The sequence below is a fragment of the Octodon degus genome, unplaced genomic scaffold (assembly GCF_000260255.1).
Source record: "Octodon degus isolate 3935 unplaced genomic scaffold, OctDeg1.0 scaffold00032, whole genome shotgun sequence".
Lineage (NCBI taxonomy): Eukaryota > Metazoa > Chordata > Mammalia > Rodentia > Octodontidae > Octodon > Octodon degus.
The window spans coordinates 14,651,229-14,668,829 of record NW_004524608.1 but is presented as its reverse complement, the minus strand read 5'-3'; the positions used below and the strand labels follow the sequence as shown (position 1 = coordinate 14,668,829).

The 17,601-nt window shown below is 37.9% G+C and overlaps 1 protein-coding gene across 15 annotated transcripts in view; it reads left to right on the top strand.

Moving 5' to 3' along the window:
• The window catches only part of Pkp4 (plakophilin 4), a 245,314-nt gene that overhangs the window by 135,258 nt on the left and 92,455 nt on the right, over positions 1 to 17,601 (top strand). For all 15 annotated transcript variants that reach the window (XM_004629901.3, XM_012514437.2, XM_023713589.1 and 12 more), the window contains one exon: positions 4,273 to 4,385. In XM_004629901.3, coding sequence (XP_004629958.1) covers positions 4,273 to 4,385 — 113 coding nt within the window. The remainder of the gene's footprint in view (positions 1 to 4,272; positions 4,386 to 17,601) is intronic.

The window sequence follows — 17,601 nt, the reverse complement described above, 5'->3', positions numbered from 1 at the left end:
TCTAATTGTGTTTGTAAATAGGATCACAAGTCCGCATCTTATACAGCAATTAACCACTAAGAAGAATATATGCAGTGTATTATTTGTTGAAAAATTAAAAAATAAATAAAAAAAATAATGAATTAGATCTACATGTATTAATACTGGTAAATGTTAAAAACAGTGCAGAAAAGAAATTTTAAAAACTGTTGTTATGGCTTGTGTTTAGATGTCCCTCTAAAGCCTCGTGTGATCATAGCTGGGGCTTTTTCAGAGGTGGCTGAATCTAGAGTGTGTGACGCTGGAGTTGATTCATGGTGAGGTGCTAGAATGCGAGGCACTAGGATTAAGGGTGTGAGTGCTCCTTGCACACGTAGCCTGGATAAGATATAAAGAACAGGAAGAGCTGAGGGCTTCCTTCGTTGTTTTGCTACCTTGTGCTCACATGAACGGTCCTCTGCCATGTGCCCTCCTGCCTCCGAGCCAGCCTGTTATGGACGGAAACCTCTGAAGACTGTGAGCTGTATAACCCTTCCCTGTTTAACCTTGGGTGTAAGAGAAGAGTAACTAGGACAGCTGTGCGGTATGCCATTTACATAAATTGTGTGGCTGTACAAGACAATCATACATGCATGTGTAAATAGCATTGATAGAAAATGTTCGTGAGAAAAATGAGTATCACGGTCAAGGTAATGATTTCCTCAGGGAAGGAAAAGGAAAACTAGGATCTAGGAGAGAAACCAAGGGATTCCATTGTTTTTTGTTTTTTGTTTTTTTTTTCTCGGAAATGGGGATTGAACTCAGTACCTTGTGCTTGCCAGAGAAGCGCTTATTCCCCTGAGCCATCTCCCCAGCCCCCACTCCATTGTATTTTAAAGTAAATTTGTAATATTTTATTTCTCAAGAAGTAGAGCATTAAGAATTATTGTAATCGATCTGATAGAAAGTTCATTGTGTTATTATCAATATGTTTTCTGTACACTTGAAGTATCTCACAATGTTTAAAAACTGGGCTTGAGGGCTGGTGAGATGGCTCAGTGGTCTAAAGCACCTACTTAGAACAAGCTTAGCAAAGCACAGGGACCGCGGTTCAATCCCCCAGCACCACATGCCAGCCAGCCCCGCTCCCTGGTGGGCTGAGCTGGCCACACACACACACAAATAAATAAATGAATAAATAAATAAAAATAAAAACTGGGCTTGGGAATAAGAAAAAAAAATCTATCATTATATAAAAGAAATTCAGGACACAAGACTATGTGAGTTGGATTTTTCAGCGAGATAGTTTTCTGGGTGGAATACTCGTCATGGATCGATACCTAGGAAGGCAAAGCAGGACTGCACGGGCATACGGGGCCGACACGGAGCCTTAGTGCAGGCGTGTGTGGGCCTGGCCTTCCTCCTCCCACCTCAGCCCAGTTGGATGCAGAGTGTGCCCTGGTGCCTGTTTTGCACCTGAAACAGCCCTGGAGGAGCTGACTGCCGCGGGGCACCTGCTGGCAGCTTTGAACCGGTCCTTCCTTGGGCTCCTTGGTCAGGGCCACCCTGTGTATCATGTGTGATCCATCGTGAATGTGAAGCTGTATTTTCTTCTGTTATACTGACTATCAGAGATTATTTATTAGGTTATGTACATAAGAGAGATGGGGTAAGTGTAAGGAGAAGAGAAGTCTTGTGACATTTGTTTGCTAGGCTCTGATGAAATTGTCACATACTGAATACTGACAAGCACTTTTAACATTAATTTCCTTTTCTCAAAAGAGAATAAGTAGATGCTTCATATCATATAGACGCATGATTTTAGGTACTGATTTAAGAATCAATCTTCACAGTCTATGTTTAGAAGATAAAATATAAAAATTTAAAATTTGATCTCTGCATAATCATCTTAATGAGTGTTATTTTGGAAATCATTAGATGTGTTTTATATAACAGCAGAATGCTGTCTTCCTCATCCGTCAGTCTAAAAAGCCAGCAGAGACAGAATTGTCAAATATTTATGGCCCACTCCTCCATCTTGCTGCCGGTCTTGCTGTGGGTGTCAACGTGTGTTCTGTAGGGGCAGTAGTCATCATTTTGCAACAAAGCAAACATATGTTTATTTGTAAATGTTCACAGGTGTTAGGTATCATTTCTAAATTCCATGCTTTATTGCTATACATTATGATAGCCTGCTTTTCATATTTCAGTGAGTCCTTCTTTAGAGAAGTGTGGACACAGTAGGTAAGGATGGTTTTGATAAAAGTAGTCAGTGTGGGCTCTGTGGCCAGTACGAACATGATACTGACATTGCTCATGCAGAACATCAAAGGAATCACCTAACTTCTACATAGAAAATGCAGCTATGTCATGAGTACGTAGGTTTTCTGAGCAACTCAGGAGCTGAGCGCTGTCTTTGTAGGTCTGTCAATGAAGTTTCCTAATTGCCGTAACAGAGGCTAATTAAGCAGAAAAGGAATTTTGTAAGTGATGATTACTAATTTCTCTGACTTGTTAGAAGGACTGCAGAGCTAGGCTTAAGACTGAGCTTCCAAAAGCAGTGTCCAAATAGGAGCCATAACATTGGTCAGATAAAGAAACTACTGATGATTTCCAAGCGTAGGAACAGAGTGTATACAGGTCATTTCTGCATGAGGAACTTAACTTGAGGAATTTCTTGCTAATTCAAGAAGTTTAGCAAGAAGAAAGAAAGGACAAAAATGAGACTTCCTGTTTCCTGGCGTCTCTCAGTCACAGCCTGATGACCCCCACCTTCTGTCTGTGGAGGAAGGAATTATGGGGAACAGTGCCATGCCTCTGCCTTCAAGCAGAAGTTTTCCTAACCATTTCCTTGAAAGGTTGTTGCAAAGGTCATATGCATGCAAATTCAAAGGCAATTTTAAAAATCCAGTACAATGGAATTTTTTTCTACAAATGGAATTTTTTTTTCCTGTGTTAATTTAAACAATCCTTAGTCTTATCCTGCTATGGTAACTTTTGGCTGTCCCACAGTTGAGGAAGATAAGCTAGTCCTCAATCCCTAGTAGCCACTGAAACCAAAGTACAAAGGTACCATGATGGTTTGAGGACTATGTGGAAATTTACAAAGGTGGTCTTTGCCTGACCCAGCTTAATGCATGTACCCCGTCTGGGGGAAGGGACAGGGAGGGAGAGAGAGCATCTTACATATAGTAGCATATATATGAAACACTCTTATTAAAGATGAAAGAAGTATTGCAAAATAAGCATAATACTCTTTTGTGAGATTATCTTAACCTGCTCCTGAGTGTTATACAGAGATCTTACATCAATCTGATTTTTGTTGCTAAACACATCTGAAGAGCCATTTTCTAGAAATGGTAGGCAGAGTCAGGCATTTTTCTATGTTCCAATTATATTGTACATTTTACTGAACTATTACTCCTCTATGGTTTATCCAATACAGCTACACCATATGGGTTCAGTAGGAAAGGATTTTCATTATCCAAGTTGATAAGGATTTGAGAGGCTGTTTTTTAAAAAATTATTTTAAACATAACTTGTACAATTTGTATAACAATGCTATCGAGTAATTGTGCATGTGTCTAATACTACAGGGAGTTAATATGCTACTCAAAAGTTATGAGGTAGCAGTTTATGCCCATAAATCTTTTCAGTAGTTTTGTTTCTGATTTGTTTCTAGGTTGAGACTTCATATGCTTGGTATTTTGAGCTTGCAGTTATTCCCAAATTAAACTCACTGCAGTTCAGCACTTCCTTTGAATAATCTTATAAGATGGAAACATAGCATAGTAGGTCTTAAGGTTTTCTTAGAGTTGTTATTTGTAACTCAATGTATTTGATTTGATCTTTGGATGCTTTATAGTGTACTATGCATGATCTCTGTTATTGTGCTGACTCACAGTACAGCGTGAGAGGTATGAACATTTGCCACTGAGGATGAAGAGCTTATTGATCGGTATGCCTTTGCTGGGAACACATCAAGTAAGCTCTCTGCGGACCTTAAATTTATATGGCACTGCAGCAGGAATGCTGTTCAAAAAACCACAGTTAGTACCTAAAAATATGAAAAAGCCAGTAAAGATCTACACATCTCCAAATCCAAACAGAAGCTGATGTGCTATAGTAACTTCAAGTGTAAAATAGCAACAACTCATGTTATTGATACCATCTAAAACCTTAATTTCATTAACCACACTATAGCTTCATATTGTGGGTATGTTCCTATGTTTCCTGTTACATACATGTGTTCATGGATCTGCCTAAGCAGTAAACCTCCTCTCCTTATATGCATTTTATTTCCTTGAATCACAGGAGCTTCAGTTTCAACGACTCACCCGAGAACTGGAAGTGGAAAGGCAGATTGTTGCCAGTCAACTAGAAAGATGCAGGCTTGGAGCAGAGTCCCCAAGTATCGCCAGCACCAGGTACAGAGCCAAGGCCTCCAGTTTTATGGACCTTCAAGTTACACATCTTACTAAGTTGCCCTGGATGTAGAAAGTGATTCTGTGATGGTGTTCCTTTTAACTCATATTCCTGTATTTGACACCAAAATATCCATTTATTTTAACTTTCAAAAGCCTGTTGCTGTATTGATTAGGCTTCAGTTCTGTGCTTGCAGTGTTTTATGTAGCATTGGTAAGCTTCTGTGGCATGCCACCTTCCAAAATGTGATTTTCCTACGGAAACAGTGGGTGGATATTTCACATTTAATTACTTACTGTTTGGTAAAAAGTAGATGGTGTTGTGAAAACTTATGTTTTTGGTTCTTATTTTTAAACTAGGAAATATTTCTAAATATTTTTCAAATGGCTTCAGCTTAACTTGGAGCTTTCTATAACTGTGTGAAACCACTGTAAGTAATTAATATATAATATTTTACTTAAATGGCATCATAGGCTATCTGAAAACACTCATAAAATTTATTGCTGTGTACTACAAATGGTTAAACCAGGGGCTGGGGAGATGGCTCAGGGGAATAAGTTCTTCCCTGGCAAGTGCAAGGGCCTGAGTTCAATCCCCGGTTCTGCAAAAAAAAAAAAAAAAAAAGGTTAAACCAGTGCTTATCTCTAGATTTCTTTCTTAGCTATTATGTATTTCTGGGAATCCTGCTATAAAATACCTTTATTGCTTGCATTTCTAAGCTTGGTTTATTCATACTTGTGCCCATAGTGATTTGTGTCTTGATTATTTTTGTCCCCATAATTGTTCTTCTTAGTAGGTTCTATTATTTGTAGGCACAATTTTTTTTTCTGAGTAGAGTATGATTTTTGGTTTATCTTTTCTAGCTGTTGGTACAAATTTTAAATTATTAGTGTACAATGTTGCATTCAAGTAAATTTTTCATCTCTGACTTTTGACAGTTGTATATATTGATGTTTATTAAGGCATAAAGTACACAGATGAGCTTGATAAAGTCTTTTAAAACAAATACAAAATTAGTTTGTTGTTTTTTTTTTAAATATATCCAAGCAGGTTTTTACAGAAAGAGAAATTAAAAACAAAGCACAAATGTATAAATTTCTAATTATGCCTTTGCAGTATCTCATTAAATAATTTATCAAGAAAGTAAAAATCGTTAAAGTAAAAATTAGTTTTAATTCTCTTAATTATTATTTAAAAGTTATATGCAGTTTCAGCACCCAAACAAGAAATTCACAAATTTGATATGACATTCCTAAATCAATTGGTTTAGAAAGAGAATTTCAGATAACCTCTGAGGAGTTCTACTAGGACTTCTTCTTCTGGCAACATATCTAACTAGCAAACACAGAATTCCTCTTAAACTCCTAGAAGTACTTAGTACACCACTAATGAAAGCCAGTACTTAGGGGATTTCCCTTTAACACGGGAAGTAGAAAGGGAAGTGCAAGAGCCAGAAGCATTTGAGGGCCTCTGTAGGCCTGAGGACAGCAGCCAGGTCCCAAAATAAGCTCGAGAATTGCTCTAGAGCTTAATGGTTCACGCAGGAAAGAAGAAATGTGGTCCTAGGTGTGTGTTCGAGGTGTGCACCTCAATTTAAGGTAACTGCATTCCATTAAGCCATGGTCTGCAAAGGGCTGCACCTGTGGCAAACTCCAAACAGTTACAGTGTGTGAGTTTGAAGCTTAGTCTGATTTTCCCCATCTGAGAAAATAACACCGCTGGAGATGAGTTTGTGATCAGATTTTATAAGACACAATTAAAAAAGCCTAAAGAGTGATATTGGCAGGGTGATGGAATAAGACTTTCTAGCATACTTTCTCCTGCAGAAACTTCTATTCGAACCACTATTCGTCTATAAAAATACTCTCACAAGAGCTACGGAATCCAGGTGTGGCATCTGAGCTTGCCACACCAAGGAGAAAGGGTGTACTGTAGTAAGCAGGGTGGGAAGCACAGCTTTGTGTTTACGCTTTGTTCATCATACCTTTTTGTATGAATTCTAACTTGTAAAAATCACATTTTAAAAACTTACCTTAAAAAAAATGATGTGAAAAAAAATAAAATAAAAATAAAAATAAATAAATAAAAATAAAAAAAATGATGTGGGGGCCGGGGAGATGGCTCAGTAGGATAAGCGCTTGACTGGCAAATGCAAGGATCTGAGTTCAATCCCCAATTCCGCCAAAAAAAAAGATGTGACAATCAATACGAAAAAGAACAAGTAGCATTTCAGACTCCAAGAACCAGAAACCTGCACAGAAATTCTGAAGGTGTGCACAGCAGAGGGAGGAAGGCAGGGCGGGAGGGAGGGGCCGGCACTCGGGACACTATGAGGAACATCAGCACCCAGCAGGGTGGAAGTGGGGAATAAATGGTCTTCAGCAAACTCAAGCATATGGCAACATGGATGTGTTTGCAAACAAACATGGGCGTATTTTCAAAACAGCCTTTAATTGACTCTGTGTTGCAGAAAAGACATAGAAGGTGACCCTCTGCGAAGATTTTCAAAAACAGCAATACTATATAATAATTAAGCAATACTTAAAATTACTGATCAGTGAGTGCACACAGAGTAAAAGCATAGAACAGTTTTGGAATGACACCATTTAAAGATAATGATACCTCTAAAAAGAAAATGGGAAGATGCCAGGAATTAGCTCTGACCTAATCTGTAAAATTTTATTTAAGGGAGCCATATGCAGCAAATATGATAAAATGTTAATATATTAAATGAGAGGGTAATTGGTACATCCATGACTATAAGATTATTTTCTATAGTTTCTTTATGTTTTAAAACATCACATTTTTGGTCCTGTGGTTCAGTTAGCTATTTCCACAGCTTTGCTAAAAAGGGAATCTATAAAACAGTGTGGGCAGTAGTTACTATCAGTGTTTTAGGAGGTTTTGTTGGTTGGTTGGTTTTGTTTGTTTTTTGTGCTTCGTGTCTGGGCCTAGAGTCCCCTGCACTGTCCCTGGGGCTTCAGCAGTGAAGTCTGGGTGACTGAGTGGGTCCTGAAGAAATGGGTCAGAGCTCAGAGAAGGGGGTGTACACATGGGCATACGCAGTCCTACAGCATGATTGTTGTGGAGCACAAGGAGGTGTGCACTAGACAGTAGTGTCTAGGACATGTCCTGAAAAGACCTAGTGGATTCTCAGGTTGAAGAGGTTTCATTAGGTCTAGGAAAGATCTGTACAGAAAGTTGCTAGTGATAGCAGTGACTCGAGTGTTTTCCTTTCCTTCTGGTTTAGTGTGTAAAACAGAGAGATAAAATCAACCAGAGAAATAGGAATCTGTCCATTTAAAATAGGGTGGGTTTCTTCCTTCATCGAACTTGAGTTGCAATAAGTAACCCACTTGGAATCTTTATACTGCCATTTTATTCAGATTCGTTCTGCTGTCCCAGCTAAATGGCATTCCCTCCTTGTTTCAGCCTTTCCTAAGTTCCTCCAAGAAAAACTCCTGAACTTGTAGAGCCATTTCCTGTGCCTGTGTGAGCGCACCAATGTTGTGCTGAGCCCCGCTCCACCCTGCACCCCTGGCACAATGTCAGTGGGCGGGCTTCCAGCCAGAGGGCCACCGAATGGATGGTGAACCTCAGAAGAGTCCAGTAGCTTTTGAGCTCATCAGAGGATGCTTTGCCATTAGGCTAAACTTAGTATCTTTGAGCTTTTAGCTACCCTTTCTCATGTTTGCCCCATCCATACCTTTGAGAACACTTAGTGGACCTTAAAAAATCTATTGACATAGTCACTGTGTTCTGTGACTGCCAGATTTACATACTGGCCAGAAACCCATTATAAAACAGTGTCACGTGAAAGGCACCCCAGTGTATCTTTTCACTCCTCAAACTGTCCCAGAACCCAAATCTAAGGATATAAATGGAAATTAACATTCAGACCAATGCCCTCTTTTTCCTGACAGCCATTTCTGGCTAGCTAACTTAAAAAAGTGGAGTTACTATTTATGGCCCTGAATTTTGTTCATTCTTACATAAACTTGAGTTTAGTTTCAGAAAAGATGATTTTTATAGCTAGTTATCTTTCTTATTGTTTGATTTGGATTCTGTGCCAGTAGGTATGTTAATCTGTAATTTTACTTTTTCTTGTCCAGTGATTCTGCTAATGATTAAAAGAAAATAATAAGTATATTTTATTAGCTTTTTCAGTTGTCTAAAGTTTTTCCATTATTGGTCTCATCCTGTGAATGAAAGAGATAGCAGAATGAGTTCCTATTCAATAAATGACTCATTGTAAATGCACTGTGGAGCCCCTTTCCAAAATTAGTGGTTCTAACTGTGAGCCGTTCAGTTCCCTGACTTGAAGTGGGTTTGCAGTGTGTCTTGTTGAGACTTTTTTTAAAAATACCTTAAAGTGAAATACTTGTTTTGTTTTTCTCTAAATGACTCTTTAGCTAAACAGGATAATAGAAGCCTCATTTTCAATTTGTTTCATTTCTTGCAAAAACATTAATGAAGGTGGTAATATCAACAAATGTATAGTGATCCTCAGCCTTGAATTAATGGTGTCTGTATCCAAAGATAATGTATCACATTAGCGATAACCCCTGCTACCTGTACAAGCCCTAAAAGTAGGCTAAGGCACTTATTCTGAGCACACTGTAGTTTTCTATGTATTTAAACATTTTACCTCATCTAGAAGTATACAGAAATTAAACGTTGAGGGAAGAAATTAGAGGAAACAAAAGAGAAAGCTGAGAAAAAAGATGAAGCCAGGGTACTAAAAATAGTACAAAAAATATGTGGTATCTTGCCATGCAATTGCTAAAATAGAGAGCCCACTCTGGCCTTGACTGTCCTAGTAGCCAAGGTAAAGACACAACCACTGGTGAACTTTGCAGTTCGCCTATAACAGTGATGGCAAACCTTTTAGGGTTTTGAGTGGGAAATCTGCAGTGGCACCTGTGTCTGAGTGCGCTGCCACTGGTGTGTAAGGTAAGAACCATCCTGGTTTCCAAGAGGACTAAGACCTGCATGGTGTCCCTTGCTTTACCCTGTTTAGAGGCCACCGCTAGGTGATGCAGGCAGCATACTTGGTGGTCTTTCTCCAGCAAGCTAGAAAACCTTGCTCACAGAGCTGCTCTCACAGAATGGGCTATAAATAGATGGAGTAGTCCCCAGCTAAGAGCAGTTCTCCAGGGAGGCCAGTCTGCTGTCTGGCTTCGCTCAGAGTGATACTTAGCATGTGTAGATGGCTAGAGCAATTTCAGATCTGCTGAGCAGTCCGTGTGCTGTGGCTGATTCTGTTTGCAGAGCCTGAGAGCACAACAACAAGGAGGATGCAGATGCGCAGTGTGCTGTGATGCAGTTCTCCGCGCACGTGTATGGTCTGTGTCTTTCATCACAGAAATGGATCTCAGGGGATACCGAAGTATAGGAAGGTCACCTCAGGAAAATCTCACAGTGCAGGAGCCGCAGAGGGAAATGTGCCCTTTTTGCCTTGTGTTTCCCAAGGGCCAAGCACCAGCTTTCAAATATAATTTTTGATAAACATGAGATTTGTTCTTTTTCTCCCAGCTGTTGTCAGCATGGTATTGTTCTCACATTAGTGGAGTTTAGGTTTTATTGGGTGAGAAGACAGTAAAAGGAGCCAGGGACCCACAGAGAGGAGCCCATACTCCTTCCACTCACCTAGCCCTCCAGCGCTCCCAAAGGCAGGGAAGGCTACGAGCCTTGGATGTATTTTATTGCCTGTCAAGTTAAATTGTGATCATCCTGCTTTGCAAAATGCAAAAAGTATAAAGAGAAAAACCCATGATTAAGACACTTAGAGATAACTACTACTTTTTAAGACAGGTTTGTTGATGTATAAGTTGCAGTAAAGTTCGCCACATAGTGGCATAGTTTTATGATTTTTGACTATCACTTCTAGTGTAAAATTGTGGTTAGTGTACATCACTATAGGGAACATCTTCACGAACCTCCCAGAATAAAGCAGCCATATTTAAAACTTCATTGTTGGTGCATGCCTTTCTCTTCAATTTGTTTTATCTTTAAGACAACACTGATAACACTATTCTGACATTCCATTTGGACAGGTCAGGCCTTCTGCTTCATACAGCTTTTATTAACTCCCGCTCGCCAGAGTAAGCCCCACCCAGAGTAAGGCAGCAAGTAGCGCAAGGCTGAGGCTGCTCGCTGGGCTGCAGAAGCTCCTGTAGCCGCTAGTGGCAAGCCAAGGCAGGAGGACCAGGACGGAAGTATGTACGGTAAGGTCAACCTTTGAGGTACAGTGCAGGAGGTGTGTTCTCACAGATGAGAAATTATAATAGTTATTGATCTTTCTAGACAACAAAAATGCGGGAGGATGAAGATTCAACAATGAAAATGTAGTCATCTTAGAATTGTAGAAACTCTCTCCTAAATTTTGTAGTATAGAATTTTAAAACTATTTCTGATAACAGACATGGAATTGTACCATTACTTGGAAACTAACTTTAGTTTTTCATTTCTGAGTTACTTCTAGGTTGGTTTTAGGTGGTAAAAGAAAAAGTTTATTTCTTTACCGGTCATAAACTTGCGCCATCTTGCAAATTATAGGTCGTTCATGTTTTAGGACAAAACGGTAAATTTTCTTTATATTAACAGTATTTAAAAAGCGGACCTGTTAGTATTGCAGCTTTTAGCAGTAGGGCAGAGTTTTGCTTTATGTGAGCTTTTTGCCCATGATTTTAAAGTTATGCTTTTTGGAGGCAGGTGGTCCTTTTACATTTTTCCTTAACTGGCTGCTACTACTTGGAGACTGTTCCAGACACAGAGCAATCCTGTCTGCATGAAGTGCTTGGGTGGCAGTGCTGAAATTAATAACCTTACACTCTTCCTAAGATTCTCTCCCTCTTCAGTTAGTTGAAAGCCTTACTAAAATAGAATTCTTTATGGTTCCAGAAAAGGTCATAGAATCTTAACAAATAGTCTTCTTATTACCATTTAACAAAAGAACTGTTATTTTTTAATAAAAAGATCTGATTCCCCACAGCCATTTAGATTTTTTTCTCACATGTTATAGGGTCATCTGCTGGCACACATCAGGTTACCACTGGAGCTATTAAAAATTATAATAAAAGTGTTTTAGGACTGACAGTAGTAGAAAAGGCCTTTTCATGGTTCGCATCTTTTTATCAGTGAATATTTTTAAGTCATTGTGAAAAAAATCTCCTGCACTAATGCATTAAAAAAAAAGTAGGGGGAACTACCCACTCGGGCCGAGCTTTCGTCTCTCAATAAATATATTCTCCTCATTAAAAAAAAAAAAAAGTAAAGAAGAGTCTGAAGATTGAATATTTGTCCTTGGACAGTTTATTGTTTAATTTACCACTTCAGGAAAATGGCAGATAAAGTTGTGTTCTTTTGCCTTTTAGTGCTTTTGCCAGCAAAAACCTAGATGTGTTTTTTTGAATAATATTTTTAATAAGATATAATCACATATTGGAAAATTCATAGTTTTATGTCTTCCAGTTCACTGTGTCAGTCCATTTATAGAGTTGTGCAGTCAACTAACTGTGTAGCATTTTCATCACTTAAAAAAAAAAACACCAAAACCTCTACGCTTTGTTTGGCATATCTCCTCCACCCCTCACACTTCTTCCTCCCTGGAGACCCTAATCCTGGGAACCAAAAATTTCTTTTCTGCCTGTGTATTTACCTGTTCTGGACGTTGTGTATGCATGATATTGTACAGCTTGTATCCTTTCATACCCGACTTCTTTCCCTTAGCATATTTTCAAGGTTCATCCATGCTATAGCATGACTTTTTCTAAATAATACTGTATTCATTGTCTGGATATATCATATTTTGTTTATCGTTCTTTGGCTAATTTGAAGAGTTGCTCTCTCGTATCCCAGGGTTTTAAGAGGGGGACATTTTCAAGGCTTTTGTTGCAGGCCGTCTTAGATTGGGAGAGTAGAGAACACAGGGGGTCTTCCTTTGTGCCTCCCCACTGTATCCCTATGATCTCACATGGCCTTGCCTTCTTTCTTTTCTCCTTTGTGCTCTGTTTTGGTAAATCTTTGTTTACTTCTCAGTTATCTGTGTTGATTTGCTTTTTTTTTTTTTTTTTTGAGAAACCGGGAATTGAACTCAGGCCCTTGTGCTTGCCAGGGAAGCGCTTATTCCACTGAGCCATCTCCCAGCCCCTGATTTACTTTTCAGAGCATAGTAGCTAAAGCTATTTGGAAGTCATGTGATGTTGACGTTCATCACAACAAATTATATTTGGTCACAAGTGACTTATAAATGGTCAAACAAAAGCTCCCTGATTTCATTTCTAATGAGACTAAATGAAGAATAAACTGTTTACTATTTGAGTTGCCATTATCAGAAATGCTCTTTGGGATCTGCACAGTGATATTAAGTGGATGCTCTTCTAAGCACACTTAGTTGCATCGAAGTTTTATAATGCAGCTCATGTTGTAAACACTGTAGAGAGTGCACCATCGAAAACCAGAAAATGAGCCTGCAGCTGGCCAGCATCTCTTCAGAACTGGTTTATCTGGAGCTGTTTGATCCGCACAGCTCTGCTGAAAGATGTAATTACTAATTCTGTTCCAGTCACAAGCCACTTTCGGATCCAGGGAGATGGCTCAGTGGAATAAGTGCTTCCCTGGCAAGCTCAAGGGCCTGAGTTCAATCCCCGGTTCTGAAAAATAAAAAGCCACTTTCATCTGAACATGGAAATGTAGGTTCCAATATTTCTACACATTAGATTTAAACTTATGTAACTAACTCTTCTGTGTGACATATAAGCCTAAGATATTCCTGCAAACCAACTTATTTTAAACTAAGAATGTGACCATAAAGAATTTAGGTTTTTAAAAAAATTTTTTAAAATCTTTTTTATTTATGTATTTGGTACAGCTCTCGCTATGCAGCTCAAATTCATAGTGATCCTCCTGTCTCAGCCTCCCCCATGCTAGGATTATAGATGTGCACTGCCACACCACATTTCTGTGGCTGGCCCTGCACCTGGCATGACATGCAGTCCTGGGGATCAAACCTGGTCCTTGCACTTGCCAGTGAAGCACTTAGACCACTGAGCTATCTCCCCTACCCTAAAATTTGGATTTTGAGCCAAATACTTTCCATGAGGAATAGAATCTTTTATCAGCCTACAGTGTTAAACAACAAAACATTTTAATCAGAGTGAACAAATACTCCAAAATGAAAGTTTTAGGGTAGATGATGGGCCGGGGAGATAGCTCAGTAGAATAAGTGCTTGCCTGGCAAGCACAAGGTCCTGAGTTCAATCTCCAGTACCGCAATAAAATAAAATAAAAATAATAATAATAGTGTAGATGATGTGATAGGGAGGAACCACAAAAATGGCTAAAGTTTATAGATAACATCCCAGTTTCAGGTTATTGTAAGACTATTGTAGTAAATTCTGTTAAATTTCAAGCAATCCGACTGTATTAAGTTTTCTGAAAAATAAAGAGGAAAATACTTTTTCACATTTGGAGATCTATGCATCTAAAATATATGTACCCTGCCATTATTTAATTATCTTCTTAAAGAGCCATTTTAATTTGAATAACATTTCATTCTCTGTAATTTGTCATACTTCATACTCTGTAATTACTGTTCTTAAATTACTCAACAGTAATGAATTTTTGAATCAAAATAAGTTATTATCTTCCACTGTTAATCGTTAGGGTTTTCTAAAATGATGTGTAAATACTATCAAAATACATTGAATACTAATGTAGGATATATAGGATATTTCAAGATGCTTTTTTTGGAGAAATTTCCCTTTACTGCTTTATAGAAAGTAATAACTACCACTATTATTTTGGAATTCCCAGAATTGAAAATTATTGAGGACTATTATATTATCTCTTTTGTAAAAGAAATAAGTATTACATATAAAATTCAGCTCTCCTTTGCCCTGTTATCCTTCCTCTGTAACCAGTCACCAGTGTGTAGTCTTGCAACATACTTTGTATATATTTATGTTAAATACATACATATGTATGTATAACTAAAATTTTGTGTTGATTTTTAAACATATATGCAGTATACTCTATCACTGTGTTCCTTAAAGATCTAACCACATTGATACAGATTTAAGTATTTTAAGCTCCTGTAATAGCTGTATTATCCACTATTAAACTTTTACCATTTCCTGTTGAAGCTTTACAATATTACAAGTAGTACAGTAATGAGCTTTCCTTTTTAATATACTTTTAGTTTTCTTTTGATGCATAGTTATATATATATTTATGGGGTACATTTCAGTAGATGTAGACTGTAGTGATCAGATCAGAATAATTGGTTGGTCACCTCAGACATTTGTCATCTGTTGGCAATTTTTAAATCAACCGTAGTTATCCAGTTGGTGCCGTAAGACACTGAGCTGTTCTTCCTATGCAGCTGTGCCCTGCACCTGTTGCCCATTGTCTCCCTAGCCTCTCCTCCCCAGCATCCTTCCCAGGCTATTGACCACTTTCTACTTTTTTGACATAAACTTTTTAGTTCCCACATATGTATATCACATTTTGCCTAGCTTATTGTACTTAACACAATTTCTTCCATTTCCATTCATGTTAACAATGACCTTCATACACTATATCTCATGATTCATGTATATAAGATTCTGGAATTACAGTATTAGAAAAAGAATATTTGTGTCAAAATGAATGTACATTTTCAGTATTTCTAGATCTTTCTAACTTTATTAGTGAGGTAGCTCAGCAGTTTCCACCTCCAGTATCTAAAAACATTGACGATTCCTCTTCCTTTCTCTCTCCGCTTGCATACTCTCTTCTCCCCTCCCTTCTCCCTTTCTCTTCACTCATCTTTTCCTCCTCCCTCACACATTGAGTACTGGGCAGACTCTTTGATGTTTGCCGTCTCATTTCATTTTAGTTGGCTTTTTTTTTTATTTATTACTAGGGAGTTTGTATGATTTTTGTGTGCTATGGTGCTTTTGAGTTTCTTCTGTTCCTGTTTGCTTATTTTTCTAGTGAGTAATTTGGGTTATTCTCTTTGTTTCTATCATTAGATTTTTTTTAACTAAAGTAGCTTTAGAATGTGTTTCTTAAAATAGTACAAATCTTTGTATATCTAAGTATACCACTGGATCTATTTTTAGAATATTAATCTTTTAGTGTTAAGATAGACATATATAAGAGAACTTTCTGTATAATATTGTGGATCCTACATTATCAAAACCTGTAACTTAATAATGTTAACACTGCTTTCTCTTTTTGTTTCCACATTTTCTGTAATGACTCTGCACTTATTCTTTCCTAAAAATATCTGTGATTTCTAAATTTACTCAGTATTACTGTTTTTGCTTCTTTTCTAGAAATACTAAATACAAGCATTTAGAAATTCCCAGTGACCAGGAAAATCATAATGAGGTGACGTAGTGGCTTCACAACAGCATAATGCGTGTGCCTGTTTTGTGAAGAGTTCTGTGTGGATAAAGTTCTTTAAGCTGTCCTGCTTTTTCGCGAGAGGCCTTCCTTGCTATCTTTAGTTATCATATCTATAAATAAGATAATTATATAATCATAATTATATAGTGAGGATAACACTAGCCACTGGGCACCTATTACATAATTGACACTGGCATGTGTCTATGTTTGCGTCCTCCCCTTTTACCTATAGTAGTTTCATGTTTGGTTTTGGCACTGTGTTTGAGGTTTATTTGGTTTTAATTATCATTAAAACACCTGACTGTTAACATGCTCTTTACCCCTAATTGTAGTAGTTTTCTATGCATTTTTCCCTGCAGTATGGATCACAGGGGCCCCCTTGCCTCTCAGACACTGAGTACACATCACCTAGAGGGACCCATGCCTGCCATACGAAGGACAGCTCTGAACTCCTACCTCTCTGCCACCATCATTATTGTGTCTCTTCAGTCTGGAAACAATGCAGTAGCTGCTATTTTTATCCCTAGTTAATCACAAACACAGCATAAGAAGTCATGTAAATAATAATTGAACATTGGAAAACAGCCTTACCACCAGTGCACTTTCTGCAGTTAATTATTTAGCAGGAAACATGTACCATCCCTCCATTTAATCATTTTAATCTTAATGGTGAAAGAAAAGTTTATGCAAACTCATACTATCATTATTATCATTTGGCAGGTTAAGAATGAGGAGTGATGTGTGTGATGTTTTCTTAACTCTTCACAGAACTGCAGAATTCAGCTTTAATCCAATGACACAGAAAGAAGATTGAAAATGTGATTACCTACCTAAAAGTGAGGGCTGTCCGTTAGTGCAGTTCGACAGTTAATCAACGTGCCATAAAAATGAACATGGCAGTGCCTGCCTAGGGAGAGGAAGAGAAGCTTGCCAGACTTCATAGCACTCTGATTGCTATTACAGCTCTTCTCCCCGAGGCTTCATGATCTATTTAATAACAAATCAATCTCATCTGTTTTTGCACAGATTTTTCTACTCTGCTGTTGTTACTCCACAATTAAATAGGGGAGAAAAAAAAACACTCTAAAATCGAACAAACCTGTAGGCTGCAAATTTTCACACCTAAAAAGCAAAAAGTAAATCCAAAAAAGCCTAAAATCTCATGTTAAATAATAGGATATTTTAATTACTATCAAATGGTTTTGATACACTTGGTTTGCATTAATAAGTTGCTAATAATCCACAGGAGAGTATTCTTAGCATAAGTGTATACGTATTTATTTCTTCTAACCTTTATTATTGGAGGACAAATAATAGCCCATAATTGTAGAGTCCTAGGAAGAATATTCCTAACTCATCAGTTATACAGGATCTGCCACCACAGCTTTAGTTACACTTTCAATAATGATTCTATCTGAGCCATAGAAACTTGGGAGGCCGGGGAGATGGCTCCATAGAATAAGCGCTTGCCTGACAAGCGCAAGGGCCTGAGTTCAATACCCAGTTCCAAAAAAAAAAAAGAAACTTGGAGTAAAATTGCCAGCTGTAATATGAGGACAGTGCTTAAAATGTACAGAATATAGATGTATATCTATTTTCAAAGCAGTATTAAGAAAATACTTCTCATTAAAACCTCATTTAAATAGTAAGCAAAATAATGATTTATCTTTTTTTTTTTTTTTTTTTTTTCAGAGATTAAACTCAGAACCGAGCTATATTCCTGGCTCTATCCTTTTTCTTAAGAATATAAGTTCACAGGGCTGGAGAGATGGCTCAGTGGTCTAAAGCACCTACTTGGAACAAGCTTGGCAAAGCACAGGGACC